Source organism: Carcharhinus amblyrhynchos, unplaced genomic scaffold (genome assembly GCF_965287045.1).
Source record: "Carcharhinus amblyrhynchos unplaced genomic scaffold, sCarAmb.v2.hapA scaffold_39, whole genome shotgun sequence".
Lineage (NCBI taxonomy): Eukaryota > Metazoa > Chordata > Chondrichthyes > Carcharhiniformes > Carcharhinidae > Carcharhinus > Carcharhinus amblyrhynchos.
In genome coordinates this window covers 1,057,390-1,080,699 of record NW_027649780.1, presented here as the reverse complement: position 1 = coordinate 1,080,699, position 23,310 = coordinate 1,057,390, and the positions used below count along the sequence as shown (strand labels likewise).

The 23,310-nt window shown below is 44.8% G+C and overlaps 1 protein-coding gene and 1 long non-coding RNA gene across 2 annotated transcripts in view; one reads left to right on the top strand and one right to left on the bottom strand.

The window, feature by feature from the left end:
* Positions 1 to 23,310, bottom strand: part of LOC145363509 (uncharacterized) — a 137,558-nt gene that overhangs the window by 14,833 nt on the left and 99,415 nt on the right. The window contains 1 exon segment of the mRNA XM_080218704.1: positions 751 to 956. Coding sequence (XP_080074830.1) covers positions 751 to 956 — 206 coding nt within the window.
* LOC145335605 (uncharacterized) lies at positions 602 to 15,890 on the top strand. Its single transcript, XR_013885278.1, has 3 exons — positions 602 to 825; positions 9,351 to 9,516; positions 15,501 to 15,890. It is a non-coding gene; the product is annotated as an uncharacterized LOC145335605 (long non-coding RNA).

Genomic DNA, 23,310 nt, shown 5'->3' with positions numbered 1-23,310 from the left:
TGTGCGGCACCTTATCAAACGCCTTCTGAAAAATCGAGAAACACTACATCCCCTCTATCCACCGCACTAGACACACCCTCATAGAATTCCAATAAATTCGTCAGACACAACTTCCCCTTAACGAAACCAAGGCTGCGTCTGCTCTATCAAACAATTCTTCTCAAGATGCCTCGCTATTTTCTCCTTGATTACGGATTCAGCAGCAACAGATACAGCAACACAATTTTAAAATTTTCATTCTACTTTTTCAAATCCCTCCATAACATTGCTCTTTCCTATTTCCATTCACGCATTCTTTTTTTCCCCTCAGGCACACTTACATTCAGGTTCTGATGAAGGGAGTGACTCTGTCAGGTTTCAATCTGTTTTGAATGCTTCACCTTTTAAATCCTGATCTTCAAATGTCCTGTAAGAAAAACATCACTGTCATTCCAGAATATAAATTTAAGAGGCAAACATTTACCTTGGGCTGATTTTTCTGTGTGTAAATGGTCCCCTTCCAATCCCCTGTAACAGGAGTGTCCAAACCCATCAGTGTGTGTCCAGGATAGAAATGCACAACATCCTCTCCTCCTGCTGCCCGGGGCAGGATGAGCGCGCATGCGCCCTGCTCCTGTCCACCGCTCCGACAAAGATGGCGGCCGGTGACCAGGGGCTCTGACGGCCCCGCAACGACTGCCCGGGTTTGATTCAATCCCGCGGGCCGGAAATGCTCTCTTTCTGGGTTTAACGTCCGCACCGGGTGCTTACGAAGCCTCCCCACCCACTCCACCGCCTCCGTTACCCGTCAAAAAGTCACGATTTCTCTCCGATTCGGGAGCCCAGGTAACCGCCTCCGGACTGGAGCGGCACCAACACTGCGCATGCGCCCGCCAGAGACCGCACTGCGCATGTCCAATTTCACCCTTCGCGCCTGCGCCAGCTGAGGATGGATCACATTCTGCAATGTAACAATCCTGAAACAGCAAAATTCAACACATCAAATTGCTGAGTCAATCCACTCTGAACTGACTGAGAAAGACACTCAGCTCAGAGTCCAATTACTTTGTGGGTGGCACAGCACCACAGTGGTTAGCACTGCTGCTTCACAGCTTCAGGGACCAGGGTTCGATTCCCGGCTTGGGTCATTGTGTGGAGTTTGCACATTCTCCCTGTGTCTGTGTGGGTTTCCTCCGGGTGCTCCGGTTTCCTCCCACAGTCCAAAGATGTGCGGGTTAGGTTGATTGGCCGTGCTAAAATTGCCCCTTACTGGTCTGAGATGTGTAGGTTAGAGGGATTAGTGGGTAAATATGTAGGGATATAGGGTTAGAGCCTGGGTGGGATTGTAGTCAGTGCAGACTCGATGGGCCAAATGGCCTCTTTCTGCACTGTAGGGTTTCTATGTTTCTAATTAGGATTCTGGTCTTGTGCAGGTTGCACGTTCTTCCTTGTGTTTGCTTCAGTTTCCTCCCCACACTCCAAAGATGTGTAGTTAGGTGGATTGACCACGATAAACTCTCCCTCAGTGGCCAAAGATAAGCAGGTAGCTGGATTAACTAAATTCACGATGGGAGGGGTTACTGAGACAAGGCCGTGAAGTGGACCTCTTTCAGGTGGGATACTCTTTCAGAGAGTTGCTGCAGACTTGATGGACCGAATGATCTCTTTCTGCACTGCAGGATTTCCTTGTGAATTTCCAAAGTGATTTGATTTTACAAATTGTAAAATTATGCAGCTCAAGCAGGAGGCCATTCCACCCATGGCACTAATGGCAGCTTTTATCAAAGACCTCACAGTTGGTAATAAATTCCCTTGTGTTTCTAAATAATCCTGAGATTTCTGCTTTTCAAGAAATTATCCAATTTACTTTCAGAAACACTCAGATAAGAAGATTAATATTGAAGTAGGAGCAGAAGTTTGAGGTTCCATGCACAGTGTGTGAAAATTAACAGAGTTTCTCTGACCCAATGATAGGCACTGGAGATTCTTATACAATTAAAAAATAAAATATTAACCAAATGTATTTCATGTGGGATATTTAAAAGATCATTATTCTGATCAAGAACGTCCTCATTATTTTCCCAGTCGATGTACAAGCTAACACACCTCACTGTACAGTCTATTACAGAGAGTGGCCTCTGCCACAGTCGGCACTTTGAATTATGGGGTACAGGTTGCAATAAATCCATAAGTGTAAATCAATTCAAATTTAACAAGATGCACGGTGGAACAGTGGTTAGCAATACTAGATCACAGCACCAGGGACCCAGGTTCGATTCCCAGCTTGAGTCATTGTGTTGAGTTTGCACATTCTCCCTGTGTTTGCATGGGTTTCCTCCCAGTCTGAAAGTCTGGTGCATTGACCTGAACAGGCGCTAGGGTGTGGTGACCAAGGGAATTTTACAGTAACTTCATTGCAGAATAGTGTAAGCCTTGTGACTAATAAATAAACTTAAAGAACTTTAACCATCTAGCAAAAATGAACACTTTAGTTGTTGAATTCAAAAGACATATTAAACAATTTAATGTAGAAAGGTAACAAGTCAGAAAGATAAAAATGTGTTAATTAGCAGTAATTAACAATAAGTGGGGAAACCTTAGCTTTAACAATTGAACAGACTTCTCACAACTCCCTCGGTGCATCAAGTTGAAAGGGTAAAGTTATAATCCCAAAATGTGGAAAACACTAACAAAAACAGCTTCTCAAAACTTCTATATTTAAAAGATGTTGCAAACTGGATTAGCCAGGTTGTTGGAAATAGTAAATTGGTCTATAATTTGGCTTTTGTGAGATAAGAACTAACCTGTTGGTTTTAGTGAATGACACATGGGATCTTAACCTTGAAACAATGCTGTCTCTTAGGCTAACTCAAAATAAGACATAGAGTTAAGGGTTGAACAGTAATTGGTTAATGTGACTCGGCTGATTTATAATTGTCTCCTGACAACTGCTAGCATCTCCTGATGTTTGAAAACAGAGCCTTACTGTAAGATCAGACAGCTCAAATAAAGATTTATTCATGATACAACTGAATGTAGCTTGTCAAGAGCTGCAATCTATCTGTCCAGACTGGAGTAAAAAACATCATTTTACAGCTTAAACATGTATGGTTATAAAATATAAACATTACAGATTTTGTGTTATAAGTTATATTACCAACATTATTTATAAGCTTATTGATCAAATTATTATTCTTTTAATTGTCTCACAATTAAAGCTCTTTTGACAAATCTGGCTGGTTTCTGATAATACAGTAATTGGTTTGGTTTTTAAATTGTTTTTGGGTCAGCTCAAAGTGGGTTTTGACCATATTTGTTTACAATACTGAGTAACATTGACTCAGGTTATAAAATGGCTGTCACTCTAAAGTTATTGATTTGGAAGCGATCAACATTCAGTAACTTGTGAACTCACTGGTATTTAAGTATTTTGTAACAGTCAGTTAGATCACCTTTCATTTTTCAAAACTCCAGAGAATACAGGCCCAGTTTGCCCAATCTCTCATCACAGTGCTGTCCCGCCATCCTGGGGAACAGTTGTTGCTCCCCCTCTGTGGCAGTCAGATCTTTTCTGAAGTAAGAGACCAAAACTGCAGACAGTGCTCCAGCTGCAGTTAAACCAAGCTGCTGCAGAACTGAATGAAGAATTCTTTTACTGCTGCACTCAGATCTTCTGTGAGAAAGGCTAACATTCCATTAGCCTTCCTAATCATTTGCTGCACTTGCATGTTAGCTTTCAATGACTTATGGACAAGGACACCCAGGTCCCTTTATACATCTACACTGTCTAATTTCTTACCATTAGGAAATATTCTGCGCAGCTGTTCCTTCTAACAAAATGAATTATCTCACATTTTTCCATATTGTATTCTATCTGCCATTTTCTTGCCCATTCACTGAGTCTGTCCAAACCTCCTGTAGCCACTTTACATCTTCCTCACAACACATCCTTGCCTAGCTTCGCATCATCCGCAACTTGGAAATATTACATTTGGTCCCCACATCCAAATCACTGAAATATATTGTGAACAGTTGGGGCTCAAGTACTGACCCTTGTGGTACCTCACTCGCCACAGCCTGCCAATGTGAGAAAGACCCGCTTATTCTGACTGTCTTTTCTGCCTGTTAACCAGTCTTCAATCCCTGCCAATGTGTTGCCTGCTATCCCATGTGTTTTTATTTTGCTAATAAACCTCCTGTGGGTGATTTTGTCAAAAGCATTCTGAAAGTCCAAATATACTTCATTCATTGACTTTCTTTCATTAAATTTGTTTCTCAAACATGATTTCCCATTTGTAAACCTGTGCCAACTATGCCCAAGTTTTAATTTATCACATTCTTTATTACAGATTCCAGCATTTTCCCTACCACTGATGTAAGGCTACCAGATCTATAGTTCCCTGTTTTCTCTCTCCCTCCCTTGTTAAATAGGGGGCTGACATTTGCTACCTTCCAATCTTCAGGAAACATACCAGAAGCTATAGAATTTTGGAAGATGATCGTCAATGTATCCAGTATCTCTGTAGCAACCACTTGGGATGTAGAATGTCAGGCCCCAGGGGCTTTTCAGCTTTCAATCCCATTAATTTCTCCAATACAAACTTCTCACTTATACTAATTTCCTTTAACTCTACATTCTTCATAGTCCCATGGTCTCTACATCTGGAAGATTTCCTGTATCTTCCTCAGTGAAAATACATACAAAATAATCATTTAGCTTCTCTGCCATTTCTCTATTCCCCAGTATGAATTCTCTGCATGTAATGGACCCACATTTGTCTGATCACATTTCATTTTTACATACCTACAGTCCATGTTGATGTATTTTTTCTAGATTGCAATGGTATTCTGTTCTCACTTTCTTTATCTTTCTGACACCGTTCCACAATTGGCACATACTCAATGCTTTGTTTTGTTTCTCCTGCATTCTAGTCCCATTATCACTTTCTGTTCCCAACATTACTTCCTTCAAATTTGGGCCACCTTTCAGCTTCCCATTCCCCTGACAAGCTAGTTGATATCCATCCCTCTACAATATCTCTGGGAGAACATAGAGGGGGAGATGCGAGAGGAAAGATAAAGAGGAGGAAACTTATAGATCTACAACTCAAGAAAAACATTGATAGAATCTTCCAAACCCTCAAACTCCACCACACAGAAGGATCAGTATGTGAACAGCTTCACTTCCAAGTTCCCATCCCAGTGTGAATGCACTGGTGTCTACTCAGGCTTGATGAATCAGGGAATCTCTTCCCATATTCAGAGCAGATAAACAGTCTCTCCCCAGTGTGGGTGCGCTGCTGTTTAGTGAGGTCAGATGACCCACAGTGAGAGCATCTGAATGGATTCTCATCAGTGCGAACACGTTGATGGAACAGAAACAGGAAGGGGGCAGTCACTATGATGGGGATGTACTACAGGCCTCTCAACAGCCCACAGAAAGTTGAGGAACAGAGGAATGGATATCTAAGCAGATTCTGGACAGATATAGAAATAATAGAACATAGAACATTACAGCGCAGTACAGGCCCTTCGGCCCTCGATGTTGTGCCAACCAGTGGAACCAATCTAATGACCCTCTAACCTAAACTATTCCAATGTTATCCATATGCCTATCCACTGACCATTTGAACGCCCTTAAAGTTGGCGAGTCCACAACTGCTGCAGGCAGGGCATTCCACGACCTTACTGCCCTCTGAGTAAAGAACCTACCTCTGACATCCGTCCTATAATTACCACCCCTTAATTTAAAGCTATGTCCCCTTGTGTTAGCCATCACCATCCGGAGTAAAAGGCTCTCACTGTCCACCCTATTCAATCCTTTGATCATCTTGTATGCCTCAATCAGGTCACCTCGTAACCTTCTCCTGTCCAATGAAAATAATCTCAAGTCCCTCAGCCTTTCCTCATAAGACCTTCCCACCATACCAGGCAACATCCTGCTAAACCTCCTCTGCACCCTTTCCAATGCCTCCACAACTTTCTTATAATGCAGCGACCAGAACTGTACGCAATACTCCAAGTGCGGCCGCACCAGAGTTTTGTACAGTTGTAACATGACCTCACGGCTCCGAAATTCAGTCCCTCTACCAATAAAAGCTAACACACCATACACCTTCTTAACAACCTTATCAACCTGGGTGCCAACTTTCAGGGATCTATGCACATGTACCCCAAGATCTCTCTGCTCATCAACATTATTAAGAGTCCTTCCATTAGCCCTATATTCTGCACTCCTGTTATTCTTACCAAAGTGAATCACCTCACACTTTTCCGTATTAAACTCCATCTGCCACCTCTCGGCCCAGTTCTGCAGCTTATCTATGTCCCTCTGCAAACTGTAACATCCATCCTCACTGTCTACAATTCCTCCAACTTTGGTGTCGTCAGTAAATTTACTAATCCATGCTTCGACACCCTCATCTAGGTCGTTTATAATAGGCTGTTGTAATGGCAGACTTAATTTTCCACATATTCACCGGGATCCAGATGGTGAGGAATTTGTTAAGTGTGTCTAGGAAAGTGTTTTTAAAACAATATGTGAATATCCCAACTAGAGAGGAGGCTATACTAGACTTCATAGTAGGGAATGAGCCCGGCCAGGTCATCACAGTTGCAGTGGGGGAACATAGAAAAGCTACAGCACAAACAGGCCCTTCGGCCCACAAGTTGCGCCAATGATATCCCTACCTACTAGGCTTACCTATAACCCTCAATTCTATTAAGTTCCATGTACTCATCCAAAAGTCTCTTAAAAGACCCTATCGAATTTGTCTCCAACACCACCGATGGCAGCCAATTCCACTCACCCACTACCCTCTGAGTCAAAAACTTACCCCTGATATCTCCTCTGTACCTACTCCCCAGCACCTTAAACCTGTGTCCTCTCATATGTGGTGAACAGTGACTACAATTCCATAAGCTTTCGAATACTGATGGAAAAAGAGGAGTGTTGTCCTAGTGTGAACGTGCTAAATTGGGGGAAGGCTAACTACAACCAAATCAGGCAGGATTTGGAGGCTGTTGTTTGGGAGAGACTGTTTGAGGGTAAATCCACATTTTGCATTTGGGAGTCTTAAGGAGCAGTTGATTGGAATGCAGAATAAGCATGAAAAGGGAGGACAGGGAAGGCAGGATTCAAGAACTGTAGATGACCAGGGCAATTGTGAGTCTTGTCAAAAAGAAAAAGGATGCATACATGAGGTATAGGCAAATAAATATAGATGAAATATTTGAAGAATACAGGGAAAATAGAAAAGAGCTCAAACAGGGAATTAGGAGAGCAAAAAGGGGTTACAAAATTCCTTGGCTGACAGGATTAAGGAGAATCTCAAGACATTCTATAGATATATTGGGAGCAAGAGGGCAGCTACAGAAAGAGTTGGTCCGCTTAAGGACAAAGGACGGAAATTATGTGTAGAATAAAGGAAATGGGTGAGGTTCTTAATGAGTACTTTGCATCAGTATTCACAAAGGAGAGGGGCACATCAATTGATGGTGTCTTGGAGGGATGTGTAAATTTTTAGGATAAGTCATCATTATGAGGAGGAAGGGTTAAGTGAGATAAAAAGCATTGAGGTAGGTGGTATCTATCCCAGATTACTGAGGGAGAGAAGAGATGAAATTGCTAGGCCTCTAACAGAAATCTTTGTTTCTTCATTGGCCACTGGAGAAATCCAGAGGATTGGAGGATAGCCAATGTTGTCCCATTATTTAAGAAGGGTAGCAAGGATAACCCAATAATTATCGGCCAGTGAGCTTGACATCAGTGATAGTGAAATCGTTGGATAAGATTCTTAGGAATAGGATTCATACACATTTGGGACTGAATGGCCTTGTTAGCAACAAACATCATGCTTTTGTATGTGGGAGGTCATGTCTCACTATCCTGGTAAATCTTTTCTGTACCCCCTCCAAAGCCTCCAGACCCTTCTGCCAGTGCGGCGACCAGAATTGAACAAGTGCGGCCTAACTGATGCTCTATAAAGCTGCAACATGACTTACCAGTTTTTAAACTCAGTGCCTTGGCCGATGAAGGCAAGCATGCCGTATGCCTTCTTGACTACCTTCTCCACCTGCATTGCCAGTTTCAGTGACCTGTGTACCTGTACTCCCAGATCCCTCTGCCTATCAATACTCTTAAGGGTTCAGCCATTTACTGTATATTTCCTATCTGTATTAGACCTTCCAAAATGCATTATCTCACATTGGTCTGGATTAAACTACATCTGCCATCCCTCCACCCAAGTCTCCAACAGATCTATATCCTGCTGCATCCTCTGACGGTCCACATCGCTATCTGCAAATCCTTCAACCTTTGTGTCATCACAACTTACTAATCAATCCAGTCACATTTTCCTCCAAATCATTTTTATATATTAATATATATATATTACTAACAGCAAAAGTTCAAGCACTAATCCCTGAGAAACACCACTTGTCACAGCCCTCCATTCAAAAACATATCCTTCCACTGCTACCCTCTGGCTCCAGCTGTGTCCAATACTACAATAAACTACAAAGCGTTGTGAATGAAGCTCAGTTCATCACTCAAACCAACCTTCCATCCATTGACACTGTCTATGCTTCCTGCTGCCTTGGAAAAGCAGTCAACATAATCAAGGACCCATGCGTTCCGGACACACTCCTTTCCACCTTCCTCCATCAGGAAAAAGACACAAAATTCTGAGGACATGTACCCACTCAAAAACATCTTCTTCCCTGCTGCCATCAGACTTCTGAGTGGATCTACCTCGCATTAAATTGAACCCTAGCTATGACTGTAACACTACATTCTGCACTCTCTCCTTTCCTTCCCTACGTACGGTATGCTATGTTTGTATAGCGTGCAAGAAACAATACCTTTCACTGTATATGAATACATGTGACAATAAATCAAATCTGCTGCCTGGGGCATGTGTCCTGCTGCCCATTGCCCCTATAAAGATGTTGGATTTCGGTGTTTTTTTTCTGAATCCCTCCTTACAGAAATCATTTCCATGATTTCTTCCCTCTTGAACAGTGCATTTTCCTTCCGTGTTCAAAGGCCGATTATATTCAGGTTATGATAAATTGGACAACTCTGTCTGATGCCTGAATTGATGTCCAGTTTCAATTTCCTGACTGCAAAGGCTCCCCTTCTAAAACTCTGTGAAATTGATTTAAAACAGGAAAAAAGGGTGTGAGAGAGAACCCATAAAAACACAAAGTAAAACTGAGCTGAATGGATCTGGAAATCTGTGTGGCCGACATTAGAAAAAAGTGACCGTGGAAGCTTTTGGATTGTTGTAAAACCAAACTGGTTCACTAGTGTCTTTCAGGGAATCTCTCATCCGATCTGGACTTACATAAGATTCTGTCCTCTATCACAGCAGATATCAAGAAAAAGTGACAAAGACAGAAAGAGAAACAGCAATATGAGTGTGGCAGAGGATGAAAGTGAGGGATTAACTTTCTGATGAAAAATCTGACAGAATCTCCCAAACCCCTCAAACTCCACCACCAGGATCAGCTGTTTGCAAACACCATCACCTCCAGGTACCCTCCATCTTGACTTGTCTGACATTCAGTTCTGGGGTTAATGGATGGCACGGTGGAACACTGGTTAGCACTGCTACCTCGCAGCACCAGGGACCTGGGTTCGATACCCGGCTTGGGTCAATGTCTGTGTGGAGTTTGCACATTCTCCCTATGTCAGCGTGTTCCACTTTCCTCCCACAGACCAAAGATGTGCAGGTTAGGCAAATTGGGCCATGCTAAATTCTCCTTCAGTGTACCCGAACAGGTGCCGGAGTGTGGCAACCAGGCATTTTCGCAGTAACTTCTTTGCAGTGTGAACATAAGCCTACTTGTGATAGGTAAATAAATAAATAAACTTTATTTTTACTTTAGTGGAGATTTGCTCTATTTAAATATTGTGAAGACTGAAGTAATTGTCTTCAGACCCTGCTGCTCCATAGACACCAACTGTCTGAGGCCAAACCAGACTGTTCACAACTACTGTGAAATGTTTCATCACTACCTCACCTTCTGACCATATCTGTGCTATCTCCAAGAATGGGTTTCCATCTCAGTCACACTACTCGAAATGGCCCTGTCTCATGCTTCCAATTACGGAGTCAGAGGTTTACAGCATGGAAACCAGCCTGTCGGCCCAACTTATCCATGCCAATCTTTTTTTAAACCAATAAGCAAGTCCCCATTTGGCCCATATCCCTCTACACCCATCTTACCTATGTAACTGTTTAAAGACTTTTGAAAAGCAAAATTGTACCCACCTCTACCACTATCCCTGGCAGCTTGTTCCTGACACTCACCACCGTCTGTATAAAAAAGTTGTCCCTCTGGATCCTTTTGTATCTCTCCCCGCTCACCTTAAACCTATGCCCTCTAGTTTGAGACTCCTCTATCTTTGGGAAAAGATATCGACTATCTAGCTGACCTATGCCCCTCGTTATTTTATAGACCTCTATAAGATCACTCCTAAGCCTCCTACGCTCAAGAAAAAAAAGTCCCAATCTATCCAGCCTCTCCTTAAAGCTCAAACCATCAAGTCCTGGGAGCATCCTAGTAAATCTTTTCTGCATTCTTTCTGGTTTAATAATATCCTTTTTATAATAGGGTGACCAGAATTGTACGCAGTATTCCAAGTGTGGCCTTACCAATGTCTTGTACAACTTCAACAAGACGTCTCTACCCCCCTATTCAAGTTCTGACCAATGAAACCAAATATGATGAATGTCTTCTTCACCACTCTGTCCACCTGTCACTCCACTCTCAAGGACTATGAACCTGTATCCCTAGATCTCTTTAATAGAACATAGAACATTACAGTACATTACAGACCCTTCGGCCCTCGATGTTGTGCCAAGCTGTGTCTGAACCCAAGATCAAGCTATCCCGCTCATTCTGATAATCCCTTTTATAACCTTCCACTTAACAGATGTCCCTTTGCCTGCCAACAGACTTCCCTAATTAACTTTTGAAAGCTCCTGTCTGATGCCATCAAAATTGGTCTTGCTGCAATTTAGCATTTTAACTTTTGGGCCAGACCTATCGTTCTCCATAGGTATCTTAAAACTAATGGAATTATGGTCACTGGTCCCAAAGTAATCCCTCATGAACACTTCTGTCACCTGTCCTTCCTTATTTCCCAAGAAGAAGGCAAGTTTTGCCCCCCTCTCTACTCAGGCCAGCCACATACTGAATGAGGAATTCCTCCTGAATACACTCAACAAATTTCTATCCATCCAAGACTCTAACATTATGGTTGTCTCAGTCAATATTGGGAAAGTTAAAATCCCCTGTTTATACCATCCTATTTTTCTTGGAGCTATCTGTAATCTCCTTATATATTTGCTCCTCAATGTTCCACTGACTATTTGGGAGCCTATAGTACAACAATCAAAGTGATTTTTACCTTTTTATTTCTCAGTTCTCCCCATATAAACTCAGTGGGCAAACCCTCAGAAATATCCTCTCTCAGTACTGCCGTGTTGTTTTGCCTAATCAAAAGTGCAACTCCCCCTCCTCTCTTACCTGCTGGTCTATTTTTCCTACAGCATCTGTACCCTGGCACATTGACAACATAGAATATACAGCTGGAATATACACTACAGCACAAACAGGCCCTTCGGCCCACAAGTTGTGCCGATCATATCCCTACCTACCAGGCCCATCTATAACCCTCAATCCCATTAGATCCCATATACTCATCCAGAAGCCTCTTAAAAGACCCCAACGAGTTCACCTCCACCACCACCGACGGCAGCCGATTCCACTCACTCACCACCCTCTGAGTGAAAAACTTACCCCGACATCTCCTCTGTACCTGCTCCCCAGCACCTTAAACCTGTGTCCTCTCGTAGTGACCATTTCAGCCCTGGGAAATAGCCTCTGAGAATCCACCCTATCTATACCTCTCAACATCTTCTAAACCTCTATCAGGTTGCCTCTCAATCTTCATCTCTCCAGGGCGAAAAAACCTAGCTCTCTCAACCTATCCTCATAAGGCATGCCATCCAATCCAAGCAATATCCTTGTAAATCTCCTCTGCACCCTTTCTATAGATTCCACATCCTTCCTGTAATGAGACGACCAGAACTGCGCACAGTACTCCATGTGGGGTCTGACAAGGGTCTTATACAGCTGCAGCATTATCTCCTGACTCCTAAACTCAATCCCTTGATTAATGAAGGCCAGTACACTATAAGTCTTCTTGACCACATCCTCCACCTGCGAGGCCTATTTAAGAGTCCTATGGACTCGGACCCCATTGTCCTTCTGATCCTCCACACTGCTAAGAGTAGTGCTTGAGCTGCCAGTCCTGTCCCTCTCTTAGCCATGTTTCAGTAATAGCTATAATATCCCAGTCCATTGTACCCATCCATGCTCTGAGTTCATCTGCCTTGTCCGTCAGGCCTCTTTGCATTGAAATAAATGCAGTTTAATCTGGACTTCCCTTGCTCCCTTTCCTCCTTTTGCCTGATCTGCCTAGTACTAGGATTACTAACACTGTCATAACTATTTAAAATTAAAGTTTATTTATTAGTCAGAAGTAGGCCTACATTAACATTGCAATGAAGTTACTGTGAAAATCCCCCAGTCACCACACTCTGGCACCTGTTTGGGTACACTGAGGGTGAATTTAGCATGGACAATGCACTTAACCAGCACGTCTTTCAGACCATGGGAGGAAACCAGAGCACCCGGAGGAAACCCAGGGTGCAGACACAGGGAGAATGTGCAGACTCCGCACAGACCCTGACCCAAGCCAGGAATTGGACCCAGGTCCCTGGTGCTGTGAGGCAGCAGTGCTAACCAGTGTGCCATTAGTGCTGTCCTCGTTTAATGCGCTCTCTTTAACTTCTGTGCCCTCTCTTTTGACTCCCCACTGCTTTGGGTACCACCGCTCCTGCCAAACTAGTTTAATTAAAGCACTGGAATCAGGATAATAAGGAAACATCAATGCAGCTTGCGACAGTTCTATAATGTCAATATGTATCAGATTGACCTGTTCAGAAATCAATGAAAGCAATTCTCTCTCAGTATTCCATTTGGTTTAGCAAACAGCTGGTTGATAATGTCCACAGCCTCTAAATGGGCCAGTATTCATTGATGCATTACTGACTCTTTTGTTCTGCTGAAATGATTAAGCTTCCATTAGAGAAGCTTTGCAAATAGTGTTCTCTGCACATTGATGGACAAGATCTTGTGTGGGAGGATAGGAAGCAGGAATCCAACACTTATCTACAATTCCAAGCACTCTCCCCTTCACGGTAATTCCTGTCCAGTTCAAGTGACCGAATCGGATGGTGGAAGATTGATATTGAACACAAGCCAGAGATGTTTCCCCAGTCTAATCCTTGTTCAGTGTAACCATGGCACCCCAGCAGTAAGTCAGTCAGAGATAGAGACCAAACAGTGTTTCATAAATCTTTGGCTTTTATTATGGAACGCTGATGTTAGCACAGAACACAATGGGTTAAGCGGCAACTCAATTTAAAATTCTCATTCCTCCTTTCAAATTCCTCCCTGTCATTGCTTTTCCCTGTTTCCAGAATATTTCTCCACAGACACGCTTACATTCGGGATCTGATGAATCACGTGACTGTGTCAGGTTTGGATCTGAAGTTTGATTTGGGATTAGCATCTTTTAATCCTGGTTTTCACATATCCTGCAATAAAGTCAGTCCAAAATAAAAATTAAGAGTCAAACATTTCCGTTGGTTTCAGCTTTGCAAGAATGCTCCCCTTCCAATCCCCTGCAAAAGGAGTTTCCAAAAGCCAGGGCTGCGAGTCCAGGATAGAAATTCCAAACATACCTGGTGCAGGGTTAGCGCGCATGCGCCCTGCTGCTCATTGCCAGCAGCCGGTAACTGGGGTCTAACGGCAGAAAGACAGCCGCGCAATGACCGCCCGGGTTTGAATCATAGAAAGAAATCATAGAAACCCTACAGTACAGAAAGAGGCCATTCAGCCCATCGAGTCTGCACCAACCACCCAGGCCCTACCCCCTATCCCGACACATTTACCCTCTAATCCCTCTGACCTACACATCCCAGGGCACTAAGGGGCAATTTTTAGCACGGCCAATCAACCTAATGGTGTGGAGATCCAAACCCAGACATCTTTGGACATTGGGAGGAAACCAGAGGAAACCCACGCAGACATGGGGAGAATGTGCAAACTCCACACAGACAGTGACCCGAGCCAGGAATCGAACCCAGGACCCTAGGGCTGTGAAGCAGCAGTGCTAACCACTGTGCTACCGTGCCGCCCACTTTATTTCTAAAAGCTTCCTCAAAATCAATCATTTTGACCTTGCCTTCATCCAAGTCTCTTGAAGTCATAGAATCATAGAAACCCTACAGCACAGAAAGAGGCCGGTACAGAAAGTTTGATGCAATCCTGGGATCGATATGCTCTTATTTTTGGGTTAACCTTGCCGCTGAATGTTTATAAAACCCAGTCCGCCTCCTCTTTTACCCTCCATTAAAATCCCCAACTTCTTTCCAATCCCGGACCCCAGTTCACCGCTCCCCAGAAAGAGCAGCAGCCACACAGCGTGGCTGTGAGCTTGCAGCAGTGAGCTACGTGTGTGTCCCCGCCCCACGGTGAGACCACAATGCGCATGTCTAATTCCCAATCCGCCATGGTCCAGTGAGAAACATGTTCAGTTCAGAATTGGCCACTGCGCCTGCACCAGGAGCATCTTTGCTGAGGACTGAGATGCCAACGTCCAGCGATAGGATTGAAATTCACTTTGTTCTGACTTAGAGCTGAGAGTGTTCACAACTGAAACATTAATTTCCCTGTAATTTAGAACATAGAAACGTAGAAAAACTACAGCACAATACAGGCCCTTCGGCCCGCAAAGTTGTGCTGAACATGTCCTTATCTTAGAGATTACTAGGCTTACCTATAACCCTCTATCTTACTAAGTTCCATGTACTTATCTAAAAGTGTCTTAAAAGACCCTATCGAATCCACCTCCACCACTACAGCTGGCAGCCGATTCTACACACCCACCACTCCCTGAGTTAAAAACTTATCTCTGACATCTCCTCTGTACTTACTCCCCAGCACCTTAAACCTGTGTCCTCTTGTGGCAACCAGTTCAGCCCTGGGAAAAAGCCTCTGAGAGTCCACTCAATAAATTTATGGAAGCAATAAAAGACAGTTCTGGAGTTAGTTCTTTCATTCAGAGAGTGATTGTGTCTGGAACTCACTGCCTGAGATCTTAGCAGAAAACATCCATTAAATTAAAAGAGTACAACATTTTAAGTTTTGTATATTACAGATGAAGTAGGGAAAGGGTTAATAATGGATTTTGTATCTAGAATATGTCACAAAACATAACCCTTCATCATGACTGATCTTCTCAAGCTTATACGGCTCCTGGCATTAATATAAGTTATTTGTTCATGTGTTACTTGCTTTAACTCTCATTTTTATAAAGACAGATAGTTTAATGTGGCTGCCATTTTGTAGACTTTGCAAATCTTACCTATTTGTGTTAGTTGGACATCGTCACATAGATGGTAGTTTTACGATACCGGCTTTTGAAAACTGCTGATGGCAGATCACGAAACCAGCTTTTAACAGGAGGAGTCCTTCTGGGACAGCCACGATCGCACAAGTAACTTCAAAGACAGGGATGCCAGTACTGCTGCAGAAGGGGTTTGAATCATGACCACATCGAAGACTGTGTCATGACTGCAGGACTGTAATTCCTGATTAAATCTGGGGCTGAATCACGACCAAGGAACGAGGACCCGAAGGTCTGGCTGCAATTGGAACTTTGAATCGTGATTCCTGCTGGAGCTCATAGTGGATAAATGCCCACTGGTGTTTGTCTTCTATGAAAAGTCTGGTAGTCCTGGTTGGAACCAGTTTCTCCCAAAGCTTTGTAATAAAACCGCTGTATTTTGACTCACTAACGGTCTTCGAGATATTATTTTACCTACAACACAGAGAAAGCATGCAAGAGCGAGAATGTGGCATTAGACTGGTTTGCTTTTTTTCTGTCAAAATGGAAGGGATGGACCGAATGGTCTCCTCTTACTTAATTTGATTTATTATTGTCACATGTATTAGTATACAGTGAAAAGTATTGTTTTTGTTGCTTATATCATTATGACCCCAGCAAGGCCTGTGCAGAAGAGGCCATTTGGCCTATCAAATCTGCATCGATTCTCTGGCAGAGCATCCTACCCAGGCCCTCTTGCCCGCCCTGAACCATAATCTCATACAATTCCCATGCTAATCCTGCGTCTCTTGCAACATTAAGGGGCAACGTAGCATGGCCAATCCACCGAACCTGCACATCTTTGGACTGTGGGAGGAAACTGGAGCTTCCAGACAAAACCCACACAGATATGGGGGAAATGAGCAAACTCCACGTAGACAGTTGTCCAAAGCCAAATTGAACCCGGGTCCTTTGTGCTGTGAAGCGGATGTGTAATCAATGAGAGAAATATCACAAGAAGATTGTCGCTTTCCTCATGCTTTGCGCAGACATTGCTTGAGATGTCCTGGGGATTTCTAAAACCCATGCGCCTGGGCAATTTCTAAAGTACATGCGTCCCCAGACCCACAATCCTGTGGCTGACTCCTAATAGTCGGCCACATTGCCTCAACAATGGCAGAGCAAGTCACTCAGTTCATTAACAATTACATTTGGATAATAAATGTTGAACTTGACAGCGACATTCACATGCCAGGAATATAAATATTTTATAAAAATGAGGAATTGACATTTCATTTGGTTTCTTGTGGTATAGATTGACAGCAATTTTTGCCCCACTCTTTAAAAGTTCCTTTAATTTCTTGAACTCGGTAGTGTTGGCTTACATTAACACTGCAGTGAAGTTACTGTGAAATTCCCCGTAGTTGCCACAGCCTGTTCAGGTCAATGCACCTAACCAGCACATTTTTTTTGGAATGTGGGAGAAAAAACCATACAGACAACATGCAAACTCCACACAGACAGTGACCCAAGGCAGGAACTGAACTCGGGTTCCCGCGCTGTGAAGCAGCAGTGCCAGCCACTGTGCCACCCCTGTGAAAGAAATGTGATTCACGGTGACACTGCAGATGCTACAAATTCCACGTGTTAATCAGAAAATTTTAGCAACAGTCAGCAGATGGAGGGGAAAGAGCAGAATTCATGTTTCAGATCAGTGATCCTTTGTATTCAAAGTAAGAAACCTCACAACATCAACTTAAAGTCCAACAGGTTTATTTGGTATCACAAACTGCATTTGCTGTGCCTGCATCAAAATGTAAGGCAATTATTGCCAGAACTGGAAGGTTAAAGTTTATTAGTCGCAAGTGAGGAATTAACACCTTAACGCTGCAAGGAAGTTACTGTGAAATTCCCCCAGTCACCACATTCCGGCGCCTGTTCAGGTCAATGCACTTAATCAACACGTCTTTCAGACTGTGGAGAGGAAACCCTCACAGACACGGGGAGAACGTGCAAAATCAACAGACAGTGACCCAAACTGGGAGAATCGAACCCGGGTTCTCAGCACTGTGAGGCAGCAGTGCTAATCACCATGTGACGGATTCCCATATAATTCCCATACAAAAAGATTAAACAGGAAAAACGTGTTTTTTTTCTCTGTGGAAAAGGGAGATCTAACCTCCCTTTAGGGAGTGGGATAGCTCGATCTTGGGATTGGACAAGGCTGAGCACAACATCAAGGGCCGAAGGGCTTGTACTGTGCTGTACTGTTCTATGTTCTAACCTCCCCCGCCTGTCCCCAGGACGGTGAGTTAATTTGTGAAGAAGGTGGGATGTGAAGAGTGGGATGGGGGTTTGTGAAGAGGGTGGGATTTGCATGCGGTGCCTGGGAAATAAAAAACACAGAAGCGCTGAACCGAGGTGCAATACTGGCAATGGTCAGGAGATGGCGGTCGTACTCCACAGAAAAATTCTATCAAATGGGGATGGGATGGATTTGCGGGCGATAAAAACAGAAAGAAATCTCACAACACCAGCTTAAAGTCCAACAGGTTTATTTGTAGCAAATGCCACAAGCCTTCAGAACCCGCTGTTCCTTCGTCAGGTGGTTGGGAGGTCTGATCACAAACGGAGCACAAAGACACAAACTCAATTTACATGAATAATGGTTGGAATGTGAGTCTTTACAGCTAATCAATTCTTAAAGGTACAGACAGTGTGAGTGGAGAGAGGGTTAAGCACAGGTTAAAGAGACGTGTATTGTTTCCAGACAGGAAAGTTAGTGAGATTTTGCAAGTCCAGACGAGTTGTTATGGGGGTTACAGATAGTGCGACATGAACCCAAGATCCTGGTTGAGGCCGTCCTCATGTGTGCAGAACTTGGCTATCAGTCTCTGCTCAGCGACTCTGCGCTGTCCTGAAGGCCACCTTGGAGAACGTTTACCCGAAGATCAGAGGCCGAACACCCGTGACCACTGAAGTGTTCACCAACAGGAAGGGAACACTCCTGCCTGGTGATTGTCGAGCGATGTTCATTCATCCGTTGTCGTAGCATCTGCATGTTCTCTCCAATGTACCATGCTTCGGGACATCCTTTCTTGCAACGTATCGGGTAGACAACGTTGGCTGAGTTGCAAGAGTATTTACCGTGTACCTGGTGGGTGGTGTTCTCACATGAGATGATGGCATCTGTGTCGATGATCCGGCATGTCTTACAGAGGTTGCTGTGGCAGGGCTGTGTGGTGTCGTGGTCACTGTTCTCCTGAAGGCTGGGTAGGTTGCCGCAGACAATGGTCTGTTTGAGGTTGTGCAGTTGTTTGAAGGCAAGAAGTGGGGGTGTCGGGGTGGCCTTGGTGAGATCAATGACATGTTGAAGGCTCTGGAGAAGATATCGTAGCCCCTCCGCTCCGGGGAAGTACTGGACAACAAAGGGTACTCTGTCCACCGTGTCCCGTGTTTGTCTCCTGAGGAGGTCGGTGCGGCTTTTCGCTGTGGCGCATCGGAACTGTCGATCGATGAGCCGAGCGTCATATCCTGTTCTTGTAAGGGCATCTTTCATCGTCTGGAGGTGTCTGTTGCGATCCTCCTCATCTGAGCAGATCCTGTGTGTACGGAGGGCTTGTCCGTAGGGGTGGCTTCTTTAATGTGTTTAGGGTGGAAGCTGGAGAAGTGGAGCATTGTGAAGTTGACTGTGGGCTTGCGGTACAGTGAGGTGCTGAGGTGACCGTCCTTGATGGAGATGCGTGTGTCCAAGAATGCACCCAATTCCGGAGAGTAGTCTACGGTGAGACTGATGATGGGATGGAACTTGTTGATGTCATCATATAGTTGTTTCAGTGATTGTTCACCGTGAGTCCAAAGGAAGAAACTGTCATCGATGTATCTAGTGTATGGAATGCGGACGGGTGCCTTCCCCAGGGTGGGGGTGGGGGTGGGGGTGGGGGGGGGGGGGGGAGGGGGGGGCATTTCAGATTCGAGTCAGTGATTTTGATCATAGAATCCCTACAGTGCAGGAGAAGACCATTCAGCCCATCAAGTCTGCACCAACCACAATCCCACCCCAGGTCCTATCCCCATAAACCCACATATTTACCCTGCTAATCCACATTGCGCTCCAAGTTGCTCAGGGGGTGGGGGGGTGGCATTCGATTCTAAGTTGGTCTCTTTATATATTTTCATCAGCTTCCAGGATTCAATAAGTTACAGCCATTTAGTTTACAAATCATTGCGAGGTTGACACATCTATGAAAACCCGAGACTGACTTATCTCATTTTAGCACAGGGAATGGGTAAAACCATGCTTGATCACACCCCAACGTGATCATGTGTAAGGATTGAAGCCTTCCAGCTGGTGAACAGAGAACAATTTTAGAATTTCCTTGCACTGACATTGCTTAATGATTAACTGTTTGATGAATGTTGGTGGATCTCAACTTGATCCTCTCCGAATTATTCGCACTGTGTCAGTGCACGATTCCCACCAATTGTGTGAGCGTTAATTAATTTGCTGCGCTCACTGTTTCAAGAATATTTTTAAGTTTTGCCTAGCTTATTCTGGAAAACTTGTGCTGAGGGTAAGCACATGTTGAGTGCGAGATTTGAATAGCTGAGGGGGTTGCATGAATTAAAGTCTTCAATGAGAGAATGCCCCGTCTGTACAAAAGAGAAGGTTGGTTTAACATGGTGCCTGTAGTGGGCCATTGAGAACGCAGTGCTTGGCAGTGTGCTCCAGGTGGTACCAGCAGCTTCTGCTGGAATTAAATCAAAACAGACACCGTCGTGGCATTGCCAAGGAACTTGGCAACTTCCTGTCGAGGAATTGAAACCTGGTCGTCCTCTTGATAGGCAGGGATACTAAGCTCTACACTAACAAAGAAGCTGCTAAGGTGCAAGTTACTCAGGGACACTTCATTCTAGCCTGGTCTCTTTGTCTGTTGGGCATTGGCGCAGAGAGAGAGAGAGGGAGACAGAAAGCAAGGTGCACATGCACCGAGTAAGAGAGAGAGAGAGTGAAGCACATGCACAGAGAGAGAGAGAGAGAGAGAAAGCAAGGCACAGAGAGAGAGAGAGCAAGGTGCACACACAGAGACAGAGAGAGAGCGAGACACATGCATAGAGAGAGTAAAGCACACGCACAGAGAGACTGAGCAAGGCACACGTGCACAGAGAGACGACGAGAGAGAGACAGAGCAAGGCACACACATAGAGAGAGAAAGAGAGAGTGAGGCACATAGAGCGAGCGAGGTGTGCACGCACATGCAGAGAGAGAGAGAGAGCCGCCACACACGGACAGAGAGGTGCACACAGAGAGAGAGAAAGAAAGACAGGAAGACACACGCACAGAGAGAGAGAGAGAAAGGCACACGCTTGGAGAAAGAGAGAGTGAGGCGCACAGACAGAGAGGTGCAGAGAGAGCGAGGTGCACAGAGAGAGAGAGAGAGAGCAAGGCGTACGTACACAGGGAGAGAAAGAGCAAGAGAGAGCAAGGTGCATGCACACAGAGAGAGAGAGGTGCACAGAGACAGAACAAGGCGCAGAGAGAGAGAGAGAGGCGCACAGAGAGAAAGCAAGGCACACAGAGAGTGAGGCACAGAGAGAAAGAGAGAGAGTGAGGCACGCAGAGAAAGAGAGCAAGGCACACACACACAGGGAGAGAGAGAGTGAGGCACAGAGAGAGAGAGAGAGGTGCACAGCGAGGCGCTCATGCACGGAGAGAGAGCGCAAGACACACAGAAAGAGAGAGAGAGCATAAACAGAGAAAAAGAGAGAGAAAGCAAAGTGCACGTGCACAGAGAGAGAGAGAGAGGGAGGGAGCACAGAGAGAGAGAGAGACAGAGAGAGCTAGGTGCATACGCACAGAGAGAGAGGGAGGTGCACAGAAAAAGAGAGAGGGAGAGCAAGCCGCAGAGAGAGCAAGAGTGAGCTGTGCACACACAAGAGAGAGAGAGAGTGAGGTGCATAGAGAGCGAGACGCATGCACAGAGAGAGCGAGTGCGAGGCGCAGAGAGAGAGCGAGGCGCTGTGCACAGAGAGAGAGAGCAAGGTGCTTGTGCATACAGAGAGCAAGGTGCACGCACAGGGAGAGAGAAGTTGAGGCACAGAGAGAGAGTGAGGCACGCATAGAAAAAGAGAGAGAAAGGTGCACAGAGGGAGACAACGAGGTGCGCTGAGAGGGAGAGAGCAAAACGCACACACACACAGAGAAAACAAGCATACAGAGAGTGAGGCGCACATGTACACAGAGACAGTGAGGTGCATGTGCTGAGAGTACTGTGAGGCAGCAGTGCGAACCACTGTGTCACCCCAAAGTTCATTTATTATTGTTACAAATAGGCTTATGTCAATGAAGTTATAGTGAAAATCTCCTCATCGCCACACTCTGGCGCCTGTTCGGGTCGTCTGAGGGAGAAATTAGCATGGCCAATGCATCGAACCAACACGTCTTTCAGATTGTGGGAGGAAACTGGAGCACCTGAAGGAAACCCATGCAGACATGGGGAGAACGTGCAGATTCTGCATGGACAGTGACCTGAGCTGGGAGTTGAACCTGGGTCCCTATGGAGCAGCAATGCTACCCACTGTGCCACCTAAAGCCAAAAAAGGGCAAGGGAGGAAGGCAGAGAAATGGAGTTAGGATGAGATGGAGATCAGCCACGATCATATAAAGTGGTGACGCAGGCTGGAAGGACTGAACTGCCGACTCTCACTCCTAATTCCTTCATTCCTATGAAAGAAACAATGAGAGAAAGGGATAGACCTGGAGAGAGAGAAACTAAGAAAGAGAGAAAGGCAGATACGTAGAAATTACATACGGGAGGGAGAAACAATCAGAGAAAGTGATGGAGAGGCTGGGAGAGTAAGAAAGGGATTGGCATATATGTGTGTGTGAGAAATGGATAGAAAGAGAGAGAGAGAGATGGGGTGAGAAAGGGATAGAAAGAGACAATGATGGGGTGCAAAAGGGTTAGGAAGAGAGAGAAACGGATAGACAGAGAGAGAGAGAGATGGGGTGGGAAAGGGACAGGGAAGAGACAGAGAAATAGGGAGAGAAAGGGAACACAGCACAGGAAGAGACCCTTTGGTCCCCCAAACTGCACCACCCATGCTGCCCATCTGAACTAAAATCCCCTGCCCTTCCGCGTACCACATCCCCATATTCCAACCCTATTCATGTATTTGTCAAGATGCCCCTTAAAAATCATTGTCACATCTGCTTTCACCATCTCCCCCGGCAACGAGTTCCAGGCACCCACCACCCTTTGTGTGTAGAAAACTTGCCTCGTACATCTCCTTTAAACCTTGCCCCTCACGCCTTAAACCTGTGTCCCCTAGTGATTGATTCTTCCACCCTGGGAAAAAGCTTCTGACTATCCACCCTGTCCATGCCCCTCATAACCTTATAGACTTCTATCAGGTTGCCCCTCAACCTCTGTCATTCCAGTGAGAACAAATCAAGTTTCTCCAACATCTCCTCATAGCTAATGCCCTCCATGTCAGGCAACATTCTGGTAAATCTTTTCTGTACCCTCTCCGAAGCCTCCACATCCCTCTGGTTGTGTGGCGACCAGAATTGAAGACTATATTCCAAATGAGGCCCAACTAAGGTTTTATGAAGCTGCAACATGACTTGCCAATTTTTAAAGTCAATATCCTGGCTGATGAAGGGAAGCCTGTCGTGTGCCTTCTTGACTACCATCTCCACCTGCTTTGCCAATTTCAGTGATCTGTGTACCTGGACACCCAGATCCCTCTGCCTATCAATACTCTTAAGGGTTCTGCCATTTAATGTATATTTCTCATCATATTAGACCTTCCAAAATGGATTACCTCACATTTGTCCAGATTAAACTCCATCTGCCATC